This window comes from Polypterus senegalus, chromosome 7 (assembly GCF_016835505.1).
Source record: "Polypterus senegalus isolate Bchr_013 chromosome 7, ASM1683550v1, whole genome shotgun sequence".
Taxonomy (NCBI): Eukaryota; Metazoa; Chordata; class Cladistia; order Polypteriformes; family Polypteridae; genus Polypterus; species Polypterus senegalus.
This window is the reverse complement of record NC_053160.1, coordinates 169859427-169877490: the sequence shown is the minus strand read 5'-3', so window position 1 is coordinate 169877490 and position 18064 is coordinate 169859427. Positions and strand designations below refer to the sequence as shown.

The window sequence follows — 18064 nt, the reverse complement described above, 5'->3', positions numbered from 1 at the left end:
CTAATTATGCAGATCTAGATCGTCTGGATGACTTTGATTTATGTAGGGAAGATTCCAGTTCGGTGCAAAGACAATTCTTCATGTCGTCAGTTCGCACACTTCTCGATGGTCCGGGATTTTTTGGGTGATTTTCTAATGTAATAAACTTAATAAGCTATAGCATAATGAAAATTGCATAATTAGATCTGGACCAGCCTATACTAGTAAAGGGTCTCTGACTCCGGTCCTGCAGTGGTACTGTGGCCGTAGGTTTTCCTTTTAACTCTTTTGTTTTTTTTGTGATCAAATTTTATTGGTACCAAGAAAAGGAATTACAGCCAAAGAAAACCAACAAAAATAACTGATGTTAAGCTATATAAGAACAAACGCAACAACAACCACCCTACCCTACCCGATCTGAGGCTGCTGCTGCTTCTTCTTTCGGCTGCTCCTGTTAGGGGTCGCCACAGCAGATCATCTTTTTCCATATCTTTCTGTCCTCTGCATCTTGTTCTGTCACCCCCATCACTGGCATGTCCTCTCTCACCACATCCATAAACCTTCTCTTAGGCCTTCCTCTTTTCCTCTTCCCTCGTAGCTCTATCTTTAGCATCCTTCTCCAATATACTCCGCATCTCTCCTCTGCACATGTCCAAACCAACGCAATCTCGCCTCTCTGACTTTGTCTCCCAACCGTCCAACTTGAGCTGACCCTCTAATGTCCTCATTTCTAATCCTGTCCATCCTTGTCACCCCCAGTGCAAATCTTAGCATCTTTAGCTCTGCCACCTCCAGCTCTGTCTCCTACTTTCTGGTCAGTGCCTCCGTCTCCATCCCATATAACATAGCTGGTCTCGCTACTGTCCTGTAGACCTTCCCTTTCACTCTTGCTGATACACAAATCACTCCTGGCACTCTTCTCCACCCATTCCACCCTGCCTGTACTATCTTTACACAATATCATAAAAAAAAGGAAAACAAAGAGTTGGAGAGTAAACTGGCACACAGACACCACACAGTAGCGCAGGACGAAGTCAACAACACCAATGACAACAAAAAAAAACAATGAGGAGAGCCGTACGCAGGAAAAACTGCAGCACGGAGCAAAACTTAACCAGCTCCTTACTAAGTGAAGAGCGTGATGCCAGTTGTGGACAGTAGAGCCAGGAGAGCTGTTGATCCGAGACACAGAACGTTTGAGGAGGACAAGACTGTAAAAGGAAGACTTCCAGATTGTAAGAGAGACAAGGGCAGGAAATTTCCAGTGAGAGGCTAAATCTAACCCTTTCCTTAATTATTATATTTTTCTTTATTTTGCCTTGTATTAGGAATTTGTTAGTTTTCACATATCCTTTGGGGTCAGAGTACAGGGTCAGCCATTATACAGTACCGTGCCAGTGGAGCAAGTGCAGGCCTCATTCAAGGGCCCAACAGAGTAGGATCCCCTTTGGCAGTAATGGGAATTTTAAATGAATTTAAAATTTGAAATCCTGCGGTGGGTTGGCACCCTGCCCAGGATTGGTTCCTGCCTTGTGCCCTGTGTTGGCTGGGATTGGCTCCAGCAGACCCCCGTGACCCTGTATTCGGGTTCAGCGGGTTAGAAAATGGATGGATGGGAAATTTGAAATGGGGATTTGGACTTTACCGTCTGCATACCAGCTCAGATTCTTAGCCTCAGAGCCACCACTCCACCCTTAAATTAGTGGCTAGTTTTGGGTCTTAATGTACACTTTTGCCTTAATTATAATTAACCCTTTTGGCCCTGGATTTTCTGTTTTTATGGGAAAAATTAATTTGTGAGATATTCTACCTTTGGGGTGTCTAGGAAGCTCAAAAATGAAAAAATAAAAACAAACAAAATTATCACTATTATTATACAGTACAATAGCTGCCAAAGACTTCAATCTTCTTAAAGAAATAAAATAGAACGTGGAGCTACTTACTATGTGGTGTGCACAGTCCGGAAGCATCCATTTTCACTTCAGTGTTTCGCAGACTGTATGCCAGTCTCTCCAGTCTGCTAATAGTAAGTCGCCCGGTTCCAACGGCTGCAAACGTAACTGTGCTTTACAAAAATGGCTGCATATTTGTGTACCAGTAATAGGATGTCGGGGCCGAAAGGGTTAACTTGCTATTTACCAGACCCCTTAATTATTTCTCTTTTCCATAATTAGCAGCCAAACAATAATGTGATACAAAATGAGCCAACACATGAGCAGCTAACCTGTGTCCATCATGTAATATCTGAAAATAAAGAGAGGTGAAGGTCTCAGTAATGTTGATCTGTTCGGGTCAGTAAAACATTTAGACCCTCTTAAAATAAAGAAAATGAACAATTTTGAAAATGTCTGGTGCAGCAGAATGAGATCGCCAGCAAGCCAAGGAATGAAATGACGAGTTTAAATAACAACAAGAAGTGGCATCTAAATGAGAAACTGGGCTGCAGCAGCGGGATGGTGGGCACCAGGCCCCTGCCCCCGGGGGTTGGCGAGTGAAGCAAGCAGGGTCAGAGACACACAAAATGAAGAAATAGAGAAAAATATAACGAACAATATGTGAATAGAAATGCGAAAAAGGAATGTTTATAGAATGTAAGTTTGAGGATAAAGTAATTCATAATATTGTTTTTGGTGAGGTGTTAATGTAAATTATTTTTTTACTTGTTATTACATTTTATTATGTTTTTCTTTTTTACTTTTACTTTTTGCTACATTTTATTATTCATTGGTATTTAAAATAGACAGTTGTTGTGAAACGCTCAAGTAACTGATTTTCTCCCTATAATAACTAAGAACCAAACCGTCTTCCTCCCACGGCCCACATACTCTTCTATACACCAACTCTTTAAATACAATCACTTTCTCTAACGCAGGAGCTCAGCCGCGAGATAGCGGGCACCAGGCACCCATTTCCGGTGGTTGGTGAGCGAAGCAAGCAGGGGGCACTGAGCCTTTCAGTCAGCATGCATATCAGGTTCAAGGTTGCAAAACGCATTAAGGACAGGGGGTGCTACCCACACTTCCATCCCGAATCCACAATGGTAACATAATACCATCAACAAAACAGTATCAACACAAATAATGGTATGCTTTGCTTGTACTAGATAATCATTCAGTAAACAATCCATGTCAGGCTCTGCCAGGACTCCCCATTTGCAATTCCCTACAGAATGACTGCAGCTGTAGTAATTAGGACCCTCATTCACTCTCTGTCTCTGTCTACTGAGGTGCCCTCAGGGCCGCTGTCTTCTCCGGGTGCCATACCACATGCACTTCAGGGCAGGTCATCCATCTGAAGCTAAGCATGTTCGGGCCCAGCCAGTGCTTGGATTGGAGACCATCTAGGAAAAACTTGGGTTGCTGCTGGAAGAGGTCTTGGTGAGGCCAGCAGGGGGCACCGCTTACCCCATAGTCTGAATGTGGATCTCAGTGTCCCAGAGCAGTGATGAGAACACTTGTAAAAATGGTGCCATCTTTCAGATGAGACATAAAACCGAGGTCCTGAAAAACTGTGGTCGATAAAGATCCCTGGGTATCATTCATAAAGAGCAGGGTGTATCCAGATGTCCTAGCTTAATTGCCCACCATGGCCCTGAATCATCCCCTGTCTCAAACTGAGCGTACTGGTGCAAAAATGACTCTACCGGTCATCTGCTGGCTCACTAACTTGACATCTCATTTGTGTTAAGGGAAAAAAATGAAGCATTTCAGGAGATTGGATCTTAAAAAACAAGTCAATTAAAATGAATGGGAAACAAGTGAATTAGCAACAACTGGTTGAGAGTAGCGCTCCTGTACCGGAGTCAGAGACCCCTATAATAGGTTGTACCAAAAGCTTTGTCATCCACATTGTATACGCTTTATAATCTCATCGAGTTTGACAGCACCATGTAAATGAAGGTCACTTGATGTATTGTATTGGATTCCCTGCTGCAAGCCTTCATTTTACTCTGGCACATAAAATGCGACAAAGAAATCTTCAACTGTCGACTGAGGTTTCATGCCACTTCTGACAAAGACAAGTGCGACATCTTTCTCTAAATCCTAAACTTGTTGATGCCAAACAATGTGAGCTGAGAATGTCATTACTGCCATCTAATGGTGTCCTGTCAAAAGTGAAGTCCCACATAAAGTGAGGTCAAGTACTCTAACCAGCCATTCTCTCTCTCCTTGTCTCTTTTCAGATCAGCATCTTTATGACCCACTTATCCAACTACGGGAATGACCGGCTGGGACTTTACACCTTTGTCAATCTTGCCAACTTTGTTCAGTGCTGGACCAATCTTAAACTGCAGACTTTGCCTCCTGTTCAGTTAGCCCAGAAGTATTTCCAGCTCTTTCCTGAGCAGAAGGATCCGGTTTGGCAGGTAAAATGAAGTTACCTCAGGAAGTGTGTGTTGGGTTTCCATGAAACTTTGTAATATTTGATTAACTTTTTACAATTCCTGAGGCACCATCTCTTGGGAAGACACTGATTGGTGGAGCGATCGTCTGTATGACGATTATTAAATGTTTACAATTAACGTCAATCAAAATTATCGTGTAGAACCTCAGTGCTGAAAATGAATGTAGAAACTAGCTACGAGTCCTTAGTATTTTACTTTACCATTTTGTTCCTAGTGATGCAGGTTTGGGTTTAGGCTCCCGACATCTCAGAACTGGATTAAGTGTGCTTAAGAAAAAATATATTTATGTGTATACAGTGGTGTGAAAAACTATTTTCCCCTTCCTGATTTCTTATTCTTTTGCATGTTTGTCACACAAAATGTTTCTGATCACCAAACACATTTAACCATTAGTCAAATATAACACAAGTAAACACAAAATGCAGTTTTTAAATGATGGTTTTATTATTTAGGGAGAAAAAATCCAAACCTACATGGCCCTGTGTGAAAAGTAATTGCCCCTTGTTAAAAAATAACCTAACTGTGGTGTATCACACCTGAGTTCAATTTCCGTAGCCACCCCCAGGCCTGATTACTGCCACACCTGTTTCAATCAAGAAATCACTTAAATAGGAGCTGCCTGACACAGAGAAGTAGACCAAAAGCACCTCAAAAGCTAGACATCATGCCAAGATCCAAAGAAATTCAGGAACAAATGAGAAGAGAAGTAATTGAGATCTATCAGTCTGGTAAAGGTTATAAAGCCATTTCTAAAGCTTTGGGACTCCAGCGAACCACAGTGAGAGCCATTATCCACAAATGGCAAAAACATGGAACAGTGGTGAACCTTCCCAGGAGTGGCCGGCCGACCAAAATTACCCCAAGAGCGCAGAGGCGACTCATCCGAGAGGTCACAAAAGACCCCAAGACAACGTCTAAAGAACTGCAGGCCTCACTTGCCTCAATTAAGGTCAGTGTTCACAACTCCACCATAAGAAAGAGACTGGGCAAAACGGCCTGCATGGCAGATTTCCAAGGCAAAACCACTGTTAAGCAAAAAGAACATTAGGGCTCGTCTCAATTTTGCTAAGAAACATCTCAATGATTGCCAAGACTTTTGGGAAAATACCTTGTGGACTGATGAGACAAAAGTTGAACTTTTGGAAGGCAAATGTCCGTTACATCTGGCGTAAAAGGAACACAGCATTTCAGAAAAGAACATCATACCAACAGTAAAATATGGTGGTGGTAGTGTGATGGTCTGGGGTTGTTTTGCTGCTTCAGGACCTGGAAGGCTTGCTGTGATAGATGGAACCATGAATTCTACTGTCTACCAAAAATCCTGAAGGAGAATGTCCGCCATCTGTTCGTCAACTCAAGCTGAAGCGATCTTGGGTGCTGCAACAGGACAATGACCCAAAACACACCAGCAAATCCACCTCTGAATGGCTGAAGAAAAGCAAAATGAAGACTTTGGAGTGGCCTAGTCAAAGTCCTGACCTGAATCCAATTGAGATGCTATGGCATGACCTTAAAAAGGCGGTTCATGCTAGAACACCCTCAAATAAAGCTGAATTACAACAATTCTGCAAAGATGAGTGGGCCAAAATCCCTCAGAGCTGTAAAAGACTCATTGCAAGTTGTCGCAAACGCTTGATAGCAGTTATTGCTGCTAAGGGTGGCCCAACCAGTTATTAGGTTCAGGGGCAATTACTTTTCACACAGGGCCATGTAAGTTTGGATTTTTTCTCCTAAATAATAAAACCATCTTTAAAACTGCATTTTGTGTTTACTTGTGTTATATTTGACTAATGGTTAAACGTGTTTGATGATCAGAAACATTTTGTGTGACAAAATGCAAAAAATAAGAAATCAGGAAGGGCAAATAGTTTTTCACACCACTGTACTGTATGTTAGTATTGGCCTTTGGCATGTCCAATACATTATTTCTTTAGAGCAAAATCTACTGGCACTATTTGCTTAAAAAATCAATTGGCTTCTAAAACCTGACACTGTGAATAATTGTGCCAAGCTGTATTGTATTAAGGGATTTGTTTTTGAGTTATTGTGTGCATCCGGGCACTGAAACATCACCCGGAAAGCAGTCAAACTGTGTGCACAGAGGCATTATAAAGTATACATCTGCTGAAAACTTCACATCAAAAGTTTGCATTTCCAGTCATGTGAAAAAGTAAGTACACCCCATAAAATGTTTTTTCCTCTTTTGACGTGTGTGGAGAGAGCATCAGGAACAGAGCAGGAGCCACACCTTCATGAGATGTCAATCCGTTAAAACAGATACTGTATGAAATGAATTTTAAAAAATGTTAAAATGTTCAAGAATTGCTTTGAGCGCTCCCCCACCATAACCTACCGTCTAAGGAGGGAGGAGTGAAAGCTTTAAATTCATCAAAAATGTTGATGTCCGGTTTTCGTCAGATCTCGATGTTTTTAGGGTCCACTGATCCCAAAAACATTGATGTCTCAATGATTGGCATGTGTCTGTCTGTGTGTCACAGTTTCTTGAGGATGGTCTAGAGCAGGCCTATTCAAATGGCGGCCTGCGGGCCAAATGCGGCCCAGAAGCGACCTCCAAGTGGCCCATCCGGTGGTCCCGCCAGGGCTCCAGACTGCAACTAAAATGATAGCAAATGCGACCAAACATAGGTTTAACGATTATCATTTCTACTTGGGCTATACTATATTCTACTTTAAACTATTATATTGTAACAGATGCAAAAGGTCATTTTTAATTCTTGAGCGTACTGTATGTGCCATTAACATATGTGTAGGTACAGGCTCCCCTTGCATATCCCTGAGCCGCATAAAGGCTGGTTTATATCTCACGCTGAACGTGAGGGAGTCGCTGCAAAAATGACGTCAGACACGGAGACGCGCGCAATAAAATATTTGTTGTTAAGTTGCTCTTAAACATTTGCTCAGGCGTTGTCTAACTCAATTTCAACCTGTGTCATACCAATGATGAATGAAGTAGTTTAAGTTCTATGAAAAAATCCCTTGCCTGTGATGATCACCCCTTTAAACTGGGGGATAATCTCATATTTCAAAGGGAAACAAAGTGTTATCGCTAATTCTGTGCGCTTTTTTTATATTCTTACGTACTTTGAGATGTGCCTGTGTCAGATGTAAGCAAATATAAAAGGAACACAATGAATACACATTACTTGTTTTTTCTATACATTAATTTGTGTTCATTTAAAATTTGTCATTACCTGCTGATTACTGGCTGCAGAAAATGCCTGGTCCAGATACATTTCTTGGATTGAAAATCTGGCCCAACTCAATTTGTAATTGAATAGCCCTGGTCTAGAGCTAAAACAGCTGGATGGAAAAATAAAACAAACTGAAAAACTTAAGTCTGTTATGAGATGACGATGTGCTGATTAGTTTTTGAGCCAAATCATGCAAGAGAAAGAGGCACTCTAGAAGAACCCTCATATACCATAATTCTGCAATTAATTATGAATTCTTCTCATCCATTCCTATGGTAATGGCCTATTTTATGATCATTTTATGATATGTTATAGAATAGTTCGGGTAACTTGGTTCCTCAGGCACAACGTCTATTGATGCTCATGTCCCAATTTTTTTTGTTTAGGTGTTTTAATGATGATAGACTATGGCTGCATCTTTTGATTTCTTTTAAATTTTGTAATCAACATTCCCATCCTACTTCGGTGAATTTGGGTGCGTTCGGCCCATTCATTTAAAATGATGACAATGTAGGTTCATCTCAATGGTGTTCAGTGCACACTGTGGATAGAAAAGAAACTGAAATGTATTTCCTTTGAATTTTCTCAGAACCCCTGCGATGATAAAAGACACAAGGATATTTGGTCCAAAGAGAAGACCTGTGATCGTTTGCCAAAATTTCTTGTTGTAGGACCTCAGAAAACTGGTAAGTACTACTCCATTAATCCATCCATCCATCCATCCATCCATCCTTCCCTTTCCTTACCTGCATATCTAGATTAGGGTCAGTGGGAGCTGATTTTAGAAATGGTCTTCCCTCTAGCAAAGAACTTGTTTTGGTACAATAAACCAATCCACATTTAACTCGGAGCTTTACCCTGCTTTTGTTAGAAATCTCTGAAAACAAAGAACTTTCTCAGCATTTCTTTTAGCAGAGCCCAAGGAATATTCATACACCATAATAATGGAAGCAAAAGGCAAGAATGTTTAACATATTAAAATCGAGAAATATAATTATTTATAATATAGCTTAAAGACTGCGGTGGGCTGGCGCCCTGCCCAGGGTTTGTTTCCTGCCTTGTGCCCTGTGTTGGCTTGGATTTGCTCCAACAGATCCCCGTGACCCTGTAATTAGGATATAGCGGGTTGGATGATGGATGGATGGATAGATAGCTTAGAGATTCAAATATTTATTGTATGTGAAAGAATAATATTTACATAATATTATGTTTAAGAGTTCAAAGATTACTAAGTAAATTGACCATGGTGGCATAAAGAACATTGGTTGAACCTCCACTCTGACTCATTCACATGGGAATAACTTTGAATGTCTAATTAAAGGAATCCACGCATTTTTTGGAATGTCCAAATACCAAGGTACCTGATGAATAAGTCATTCAGCTACCCGGAGGATATTAAGCAGACAGTGTCCAGGCCAGAAGTTCAAACTGAGGATTGTGGAGCCACGAGGCAGCAGCAGTCTTCATTACCATGTTTTCCCATTGGTTAACCCCATGGTGTTAAATCTTAAAGCACTTGGGCGGTCTTGTAGTAGAAGTGTGTTGGCTTTTCTTGACTGTTCACTCATTCTGTCCAAGGCTTGCTCCCTCAGCTGACCTCTTCTCTGTAATACCGATGTTTGCTTGAGACCACCGTTTAAAAAAAAAAAAAATAGTAGTTATGCTTTACTACAGTTAATGTGTACAATCCCCCCAGCCATCCCACCTTCATCCTCTGAAGCTGAAATCTTTCTGCTGATCCAGTATGCATAGCTCTGCCTCACTGCAGTTTCTGACTTGCATATTTCTTCACAGGTCCAAGTCGCTACCCTTGTCTTCTGTCTTACGCTTTGTCTACCCTACACTACATTTTAGTTTATCCCTCAGATATGGGGATGGATATTTGAGGAGTAAACCGCAAAAAATTATTATATTTTTATATTATGTACACTAAAGAACCATCAACAACAAATAAAATTAATAACATATTGAACAATTATTATAAAAGTAAAGTTAAATAAATCGGACTCTGCAGCTGCATGAATAAAAAATTTGCCATCATTTATTTTGGTGAACAATTCAGGAAAATTACCACTTTCAGTAAGCGGAAGTGGGTCAAAAGTTGCAAGAGACTTTAGTAATGTGTGTAATGTATTACTTGTACACAATTTTTTTTTACGTAAAGCAAAAACATTCTCAAATACATGTGTATTACCATTTGAACGTCAAACAGAAAATTGTGATCTCGAAAACCAGTCGTCTTTTGAAGAAATGCAAAGCAGCAATAAATGCTTAGAAGGTGGTGCTTAACCATAACATGATGTGAAATTATCACGTTTTTATTATTTTTGGGAAAACGTTTTAAGTAAAGTACCACTTCTGGTTAGCAGAAATAGCTCAAAAGTTGATAGAAATCTATTTTTTGTACCTAATACTTGTATGCAAAATTTGGTTGACCTAAGCGAAAGCGAACTCAAGTTATCATGTTTACACACATGCACACACACATAGACAGACACACAGACATAATTCCAAAAATGGCATTTTCAGACATAGAGAGGTCTAAAATATCGAGATTCAGCAAAATCTCTAAATCGAATTTTTGGACAATTCCAATATTTTCCCTATACTTCATAGAGACTTTAGTCTCTGTTTTTCGCCTTTTGTCCACACTGTTCGGGTGTTTTTTAACCCCCGAAAATGAAGACTTTTGAAAACGCTTTCCAGAGCCATATACAAACTTCTGAAAACGCTGGCTAGGCATTGCAATGCTGATGGATAAAATTGAAAAGTTTGGAAAATGCCGGCTCTATTCAGGCTCTGATTGGTTCATGATTATTACGTGACCCTTTCCTGATTGGACCCTGCACATTTTAACGTTTGATTCTTTGATTGATCACCCATCACAGAAGAAAGCCACATTCCGACATGAATGACTTGGAGATGTTGCTTTCCATGTCACTTGCTGTGTTACTTACTTGTACGCATCTAAATTTTGGTTTGTATAGCAGAGCCGGGCCTAGAGGTATTTTCACCTGAGGCAGGAGGATACATTTGTGCCCCATATATAGTTTTTTTTATTACTAAAAATACTTACTATGGCGATATCATACGAGGAAATGAATGTATCGAGTGAGAGCGTCCAATGCAAATCATCAGTTTGCTTAAGGTGTTAGACGAACATTGCAACAAACATTTGGCTTTTTTCTTTTTTTTATTTTGCAATTTACTAATTTTTATTTTTCATCAATTTGACGCCCTTTCCCATTGTCTCGTTTGCCTCACTCTTGTCCCAGCCCTGTTGTATAGTTTAAATGCTGTATATGTGCACGAAAAGCAAATAACTTACTAATCGTTACATTTTAGCAATAAATCTTGTTTCGACGACGGCGTGACACTTCCTCTTCCTGTTTTCACCTGTGTTCTCATGCCCAGTATAGTCAAATGGCTACGTCATTTTTTCGATCGTTTTATTGTTTGCCAAGATACTTTCAAGAACGATGTGAATACACAAGTGTGGAATGGAACTGTTTTGTTGAAAAATGCCATTTTTTTCCATACAATCAAGTTACACTTTTAGAACAAATTACTTTCTAGTCACACTAGCAAAAAAAAGATAAAATGAGCCATTTAAATGAAAAACTTGGCTCGTATGTGTGGCAAGCAAATTTAGCAACTAACGCGTGATGAACTATCAGAAAGTCGTAATATGGCTTTTTTAATAATAAAACTGCCCCTTTATTCAGAGAGAGGGGAGTGATAAGGGATCTCTGGGGCTTTTGGTAATTTTGTAGCTTGGCTCTGCTTCTTTTACCCGCTTTTGCGTTTTCAACAATGAAAACCTGTTTCCACTGATCTGTGAATGAATGTGCTACTTAATTATTTAATTATTAGTTAATTATTTCTTATGCATCCTTGATGGATGGATGGATGGATGGATCTATCTATCTATTTTGAATGTCGTAACTGAGGGATTGGCATCCCAAAGTAGGTGGACATCAAGTCCTTGTGTGGAACAGAGTCTACAAGGGAAAGATATGAATGGACAGGTATCCCAGCATGGTTGGTTAATGATACCTTTCCTGGCTGGGAAACCAGAATAGAAGGACAGAAGGATGAGGCTTCCCAGAATCAGGTGTTTCCCTACATACAAGTTGGCAGCATCCCTCTGGTGGAACTCTCATTGGTACACTCACAGGGCATTTTGGAAGTAGTAGTCCTAATGGGCAACCCTGTTAGAATACTTGAGCACCGCCAGGGAGAGCTGGAACAAAACACTTCCGTTACTTTGGGGAGCTTATGCCTAGCCTGAAAGTGCTTCTGACGCGCATTGCTTTGGCACTGGAAGTACTCCCAGGTCTGGTATAAAAGGAGCTTCCGCCTCTACATCAGGGGTCAGAGTCTGGAGGCAGCAGACGACACTTGTGGCGGAGTGCTGGAGAAACAACAACAACATTTATTCATATAGCACATTTTCATACAAACAGTAGCTCAATGTGCTTTACATAATAAAGAATAGAAAAATAAAAGACACAATAAGAAAAACAAAATAAATCAACATTAATTAACATTGAATAGGAGTAAGGTTTAATGGCCGGAGGGACAGAAAAAACAAAAAAAAACTCCAGACGGCTGGAGAAAAAATAAAATCTGTAGGGATTCCAGACCATGAGACCGCCCAGTCCCCTCTGGGCATTCTACCTAACATAAATGAAACAGTCCTCTTTGGATTTAGGGTTCTCACGGAAGGACTTGATGATGATGGTCACATAGACTTCTGCCTTTTAATCCATCCATCATTGTTGGAGCATCATGAAGCTTTGAGTAGGTGGAGGTGGCGCAGGCCACCACCACAAAGAAACTGGAAAAAGAAACAAAAAAAGAGAGTAGGGGCCAGTACGGATTTTAGAGTCTCCGTGAATAGTTATTATGAGGAAATTGAACATACAGAGTATCAGGATTAAGTTAAATTAAGTTAAATTGAAGTTATAAAAAGGCCATGTTAAAGTAATGTGTTTTCAGCAGTGTTTTAAACTGCTCCACTGTATTAGCCTGGCGAATTCCTATTGGCAGGCTATTCCAGATTTTAGGTGCATAGCAGCAGAAGGCCGCCTCACCACTTCTTTTAAGTTTTGTTCTTGGAATTCTAAGGAGACACTCATTTGAGGATCTGAGGTTACGATTTGGAATATAAGGTGTCAGACATTCCGATATATAAGATGGGGCGAGATTATTCAAGGCTTTATAAACCATAAGCAGAATTTTAAAGTCAATCCTGAATGACACAGGTAACCAGTGTAGTGACATCAAAATTAGAGAAATGTGTTCTGATTTTCTTTTCCTAGTTAGGATTCTAGCAGCTGCATTCTGCACTAGTTGCAAGTGATTTATGTCTTTTTGGGTGGTCCTGAGAGGAGTGCGTTACAGTAATCTAGTCGACTGAAAACAAACGCGTGAACTAATTTCTCAGCATCTTTCAGTGATATAAGAGGTCTAACTTTACTTATGTTTCTTAAGTGAAAAAATGCTGTCCTAATGATCTGATTAATATGCGATTTAAAATTCAGATTACAGTCAACAATCACCCCTAAGCTTTTTACCTCCGTCTTGACTTTTAATCCTAATGTATCCAGTTTATTTCTAATAGCCTCATTGTATCCATTATTGCTGATCACTAAAATTTCAGTTTTCTCTTTATTTAACTTGAGAAAGTTACTATTCATCCATTCTGAGATACAAGTCAGACATTGTGTTAGTGAATCAATAGAATCAGGGTCATCAGGAGCTATTGATAAGTACAGCTGTGTGTCATCAGCATAGCTGTGGTAGCTCACGTTGTGCCCTGAGATAATCTGACCTAATGGAAGCATGTAGATTGAGAATAACAGCGGACCCAGGATAGAGCCTTGTGGAACACCATATTGGATAGCATGTGTCTTCGAGTTGTAATTACCACAACTAACAAAATATTTTCTCCCTGTCAGGTAGGATTCAAACCAATTTGACACTGCCAGAGGGCCCACCCATTGACTAAGGCGATTTCTAAGAATGTTGTGATCAATGGTGTCAAATGCAGCATTCAGATCTAAGAGGATGAGAACAGATAAATGTCCTCTGTCTGCGTTCACTCGCAAATCATTTACTACTTTAACGAATGCAGTTTCTGTGCTGTGAAAGAAAGACAGAAGGGGACTGTTTGAAGACTTATGGAAAATAATTATTGGTTAAACGACCTTTTCTGTTATCTAAAATTGTGTCTGGTTGAGTTGTATCTGGTGCTTGGGGCTCAGAGGGTGACCCCTGGCAGCCACTCTATCTATCTATCTATCTATCTATCTATCTATCTATCTATCTATCTATCTATCTATCTATCTATCGCACATTTTAGCATCTTTCTTATCTGTTTATGTGTCTGTCTAATTAATGCACTCACGCTCTCACACATGAACCAACGCACAAACTAACTAATTAACTTACTGTACGTTGCTGGTTCCATAAGGGAATTTCTAACACATACGAAAAAAGAAGCTGTTAATCTTAACCTTGCATGGTTCATGACCCACATTCAATATGCCTTTGGGGTCTAAAAGGTAACAGGATGGTATAAAAAGTGAGGGAACGCTTAAATTTACATTTTAGAAGTACTTCCCGACTTTTCCTGCCCACTTGAATCACTGACTGAGTGCAGTAGTTTTGAACTTAACTGCTGATTTTATTCCTAAATATCATAGCATGCCATTTGTGAACCATGTACAGTAGTCCCGTACAGGGTCATGAGCAACCAGAGGCTTTTCCCAGCTGCATCTTGTGCAAGGCAGAATTCAACGCTAGGTCAAGTACCAGTCCAGGGCTTTATGGGATGTTGCTGTCATCTACCTGATGCCATAGGTGTGAAAATTGTCTCTTGAATCCATGCAGTGTGGCCAAGAAGTGACACTCTAGGTAGTCATCTGTATTGGCCATGTGATTGACTTGCCCATGTGGTGCTGCACCCCTGAGAGACAGAAATTCCAAAGATCCATTTAGTCGTTTATTTTCCAAACCTACTTTGTTCAGTTCAGTCGCTAAGAGGCAGAGAAATGGCCATAAGGCAGGAACCGATGCCAGAATTCAGAAAGTTAATGATGTGGATTGCAGCTAGAGTTGCTTAACTTTCTCAGGTGTATCTCAGGAAAAGGAGTTGTTTTACAGTTTGTGGAAACTCAGGGGTGATGGGAAGCTGCAACAGACCAAGAAGTGTTAAGAAAGGCATTTTCATAAATAAAAATATCCACTTACTGCTAGTATGATGTGAAACATTGCTAGAGTGAATTTCAGTCGTAACACCTCTGGTGGCACCCCCGGTAGTACGGTCATCTTATAGATCTTAGAAGCTGGTTTGACTGCTAATTGAGGTGCCATCTGTGTCCAGTCAGCATGTTCTTCCTGTGTCTGTAAGAGATTTCTATCCCCAAATAAAAGTTACCCCAGAGGCTGACTGATCAATCAACTTTGGCGTAGCGTGAGTGAGTTTGTGAGTGAGTGTCTGGCGCCCTCTAGAGGTTGAGTTCCTACCATCTGTTTGCTGCTACAACCCCATGTTTTGGCTCTGTAATTATGGATTCATTTTGCCTCATTTTATTCAACAAAATGCACACTCTTATTTGAACAATGGCTTCCATTTTACAAAGAAAAGAAAATTATTCTGGAGACATTAGATATATCTATCAATTTGCCATATGGCTTTAAGTTCTGCAACAGAAGGGTATTGTTAGTTTTAAGAAGTGTAATCAAACAGTATTTTGTGTTAACAGCTGTGGGTTCTATTATTTAAGTTTAGCAACACAAATTCTTGTGAAAGTTTTACTAAAAATGTATGTGTTAATATGAGTGGTACAGTGGCACATTAGTTAGCCCAGCTGTCATACTGCTCTTGGGTTCAAATCTGCTCTCTGCTCACTGGCCATACAGGGTTTCTGTGTTCGCTCCATGTCTGTGTGGTTATTCTTCAGGTACTTCGGTTTTGCTGCCACATCCCTGGAACATGTAGGTTAGTTTAGGTTAACTTGTGACCAATAACTGGCCCTGTGTGTGTCAATGTGCCCATAAGTGGACTGGCACCTAAGCCAGCGTCCAATGTATCAGGTGTAGACATCAACCCCTGTGACCAAGAACAAAGTCAAAGTGATGACTCCTGAATGACTCATGGCGGTCTCAGTGTGCTCCTTGGTCTTCTATATATATATATGACTCTTATCTGCCGCTGTTGGGTTTTTGTTTTTCTCCTAAATGACTCTCAGCTATTCCAATTTGTTTCTTTATCCCCTATATGATTCTTATCTGCCTTTGCTATTCATTTGTCTCCTATAAAACTTTTATCTAGCTGTGCTTGTTATTTTTTTTTTTTTTGCCTCTTATATGACCCTTGGGTGTCTCAATTTGCACCTTTGCCTCCTATATGACTCTTATCTGCTTCAGATTGTTCTTTTGTCTCCTATATGACTCTCGCCTGTCCCAATGTGCTTCTTTGTCTCCAATATGACTTATCTGTCTCTGTTGGGTTTTTTTCTCCTAAATGACTCTCGGCTATCCCAGTTTGTTTCTTTATCTCCTATATGACTCTTATCTGCCTCTGCTTGTTCCTTTGTCCCCTATTTGAGTCCTATCTGCCTCTGTTTTGTTGTTTTTTTGTCTCCTATATTGTCTGTCTCAGTTTGCTCCCTTGTCTCCTATATGACTCTTCTTGTCTCAATGTGTTCCTTTGTCCGCTATACGACTGTTATCTGCTTGTTTGTTGCATTGTATCCTATATGACTCTGCCTGTCTCACTTTACTCCTTTATCCCCTGTATGGCTCTTATCTGCCTCTGTTTGGTGCTTTGGCTCCTATATGACTCTTCTTGTCTCAGTGTGCTCCTTTGTCCCCTATATGACTCTTATCTGCCTGTTTGTTTTTTGTTTTTTTTGTCTCCTATATGACTCTCGTCTGCCTCGGTTTGCCCCTTTGTCTTTTATATGAGTTTTGCCTGTCCCAATTTGCTCCGTCATCGCCTATATGATTCTTGTCTGTCTCTGTTTGTTTTTAATGTCTCCTATGTGCTCCTTTGTCCCCTACTGTATATGACTCTTATCTGTCTCTGTCTGCTCCTTTGTCTCCTGTACGAGTCTTGCTTGTCACACTGAGTTGATGTTTTTAGCACTATATGTACTAAGTGGTGTAGTGTGATAACATGATGGTGACCCTGGTGGTCTCCCCCCCAAGTGACCCCAGTATTGGATTTCATAACAGTTAAAATGACAGCATTTCATGGAATGTAGGAGATGTATGGAGAAGTTTAACAGGAGCCAAGACTGAAGTACATAAAAAGCACCCATGCTGGTCAATGTACATTTTTGTCACTGGCATATTTACCACCCAGTTGTTTAATGTTAATGAACTGTTAAGAAACAGAAATACTTGATACATTGTGCTGCAGCTCTGCTGCTGATGCTGTCCTTAATTTTGGGGTTGTGATTCTTGAGGTGGGCGGCATGGTGGCGCAGTGTGTAGCGCTGCTGCCTTGCAGTAAGGAGACCTGGCGGAGTGCTGGGTTCGCTTCCTGGGTCCTCCCTGCGTGGAGTTTGCATGTTCTCCCTGTGTCTGCGTGGGTTTCCTCCCACAGTCCAAAGACATGCAGGTTAGGTGCATTGGTGATCCTAAATTGTCCCTAGTGTGTGCTTGGTGTGTGGGTGGGTGTGTGCCCTGCGGTGGGCTGGCACCCTGCCCGGGGATTTGTTCCTGCCTTGTGCTCTGTGTTGGCTGGGATTGGCTCCAGCAGACCCCCGTGACCCTGTATTTAGGATATATCAGGTTGGATAACGGAAGGATGGATGGATTCTTGAGGTTGTCTTATGTTGCTGTAGCCCATTGCTTTAATAGTCCTTTCAGGTTTTATGTCTTATGATGATCAAATTCAATGGGAATTGTTTGATTAAAATCATAGCCCAAACCATGGATTTCAAAATTGGGTTATAAAAAGTCACATTTGTTTTTAACGGTGATGCAAGTTTCATCCAAAATAAAATGAAAAAAAATTCCTGTTGGAGGTAAAACCTGAAAGACAAGTTCCAAGAACAATCATGACGCTCTTGTGTTTTTCTAACTGTGGGGGAACATTTTGCTTACAGTCCATTTCCATTTCATTAAGCCCACCTGTCTAATGCCAGATTGTTTTTCCCTGAGAATGTCCCGAATTCTTTATAACCTGTTGTAACCTGTTGCTGGAAACATTCCTCAGAGATTTTGAAGCATGCTAACTTGATAGTTCTTGTCATTCATGTTGCAAACCTCCATCATCCCAAAGGTGCTCTATCTGAAAGGGGTTTGGAGACTTTACAGGCCAGACTGTCGTGTCTGTGGAACAAACTTCAGATGATTTATGGTTTGTGATGTGATACAACTTCTGAGCTACTGTTTTCATGTTGCAGCATAAATCGAGCTTCATCAATCTGAGAAACTTGGATTTCTATCA

The 18064-nt window shown here is 40.5% G+C and overlaps 1 protein-coding gene across 2 annotated transcripts in view; it reads left to right on the top strand.

The window, feature by feature from the left end:
• Positions 1-18064, top strand: part of ndst3 (N-deacetylase/N-sulfotransferase (heparan glucosaminyl) 3) — a 491728-nt gene that overhangs the window by 378123 nt on the left and 95541 nt on the right. For both annotated transcript variants that reach the window (XM_039759612.1, XM_039759611.1), the window contains exons 7-8: positions 4163-4345; positions 8186-8282. In XM_039759612.1, the coding sequence (XP_039615546.1) occupies positions 4163-4345; positions 8186-8282 (280 nt within the window). The remainder of the gene's footprint in view (positions 1-4162; positions 4346-8185; positions 8283-18064) is intronic.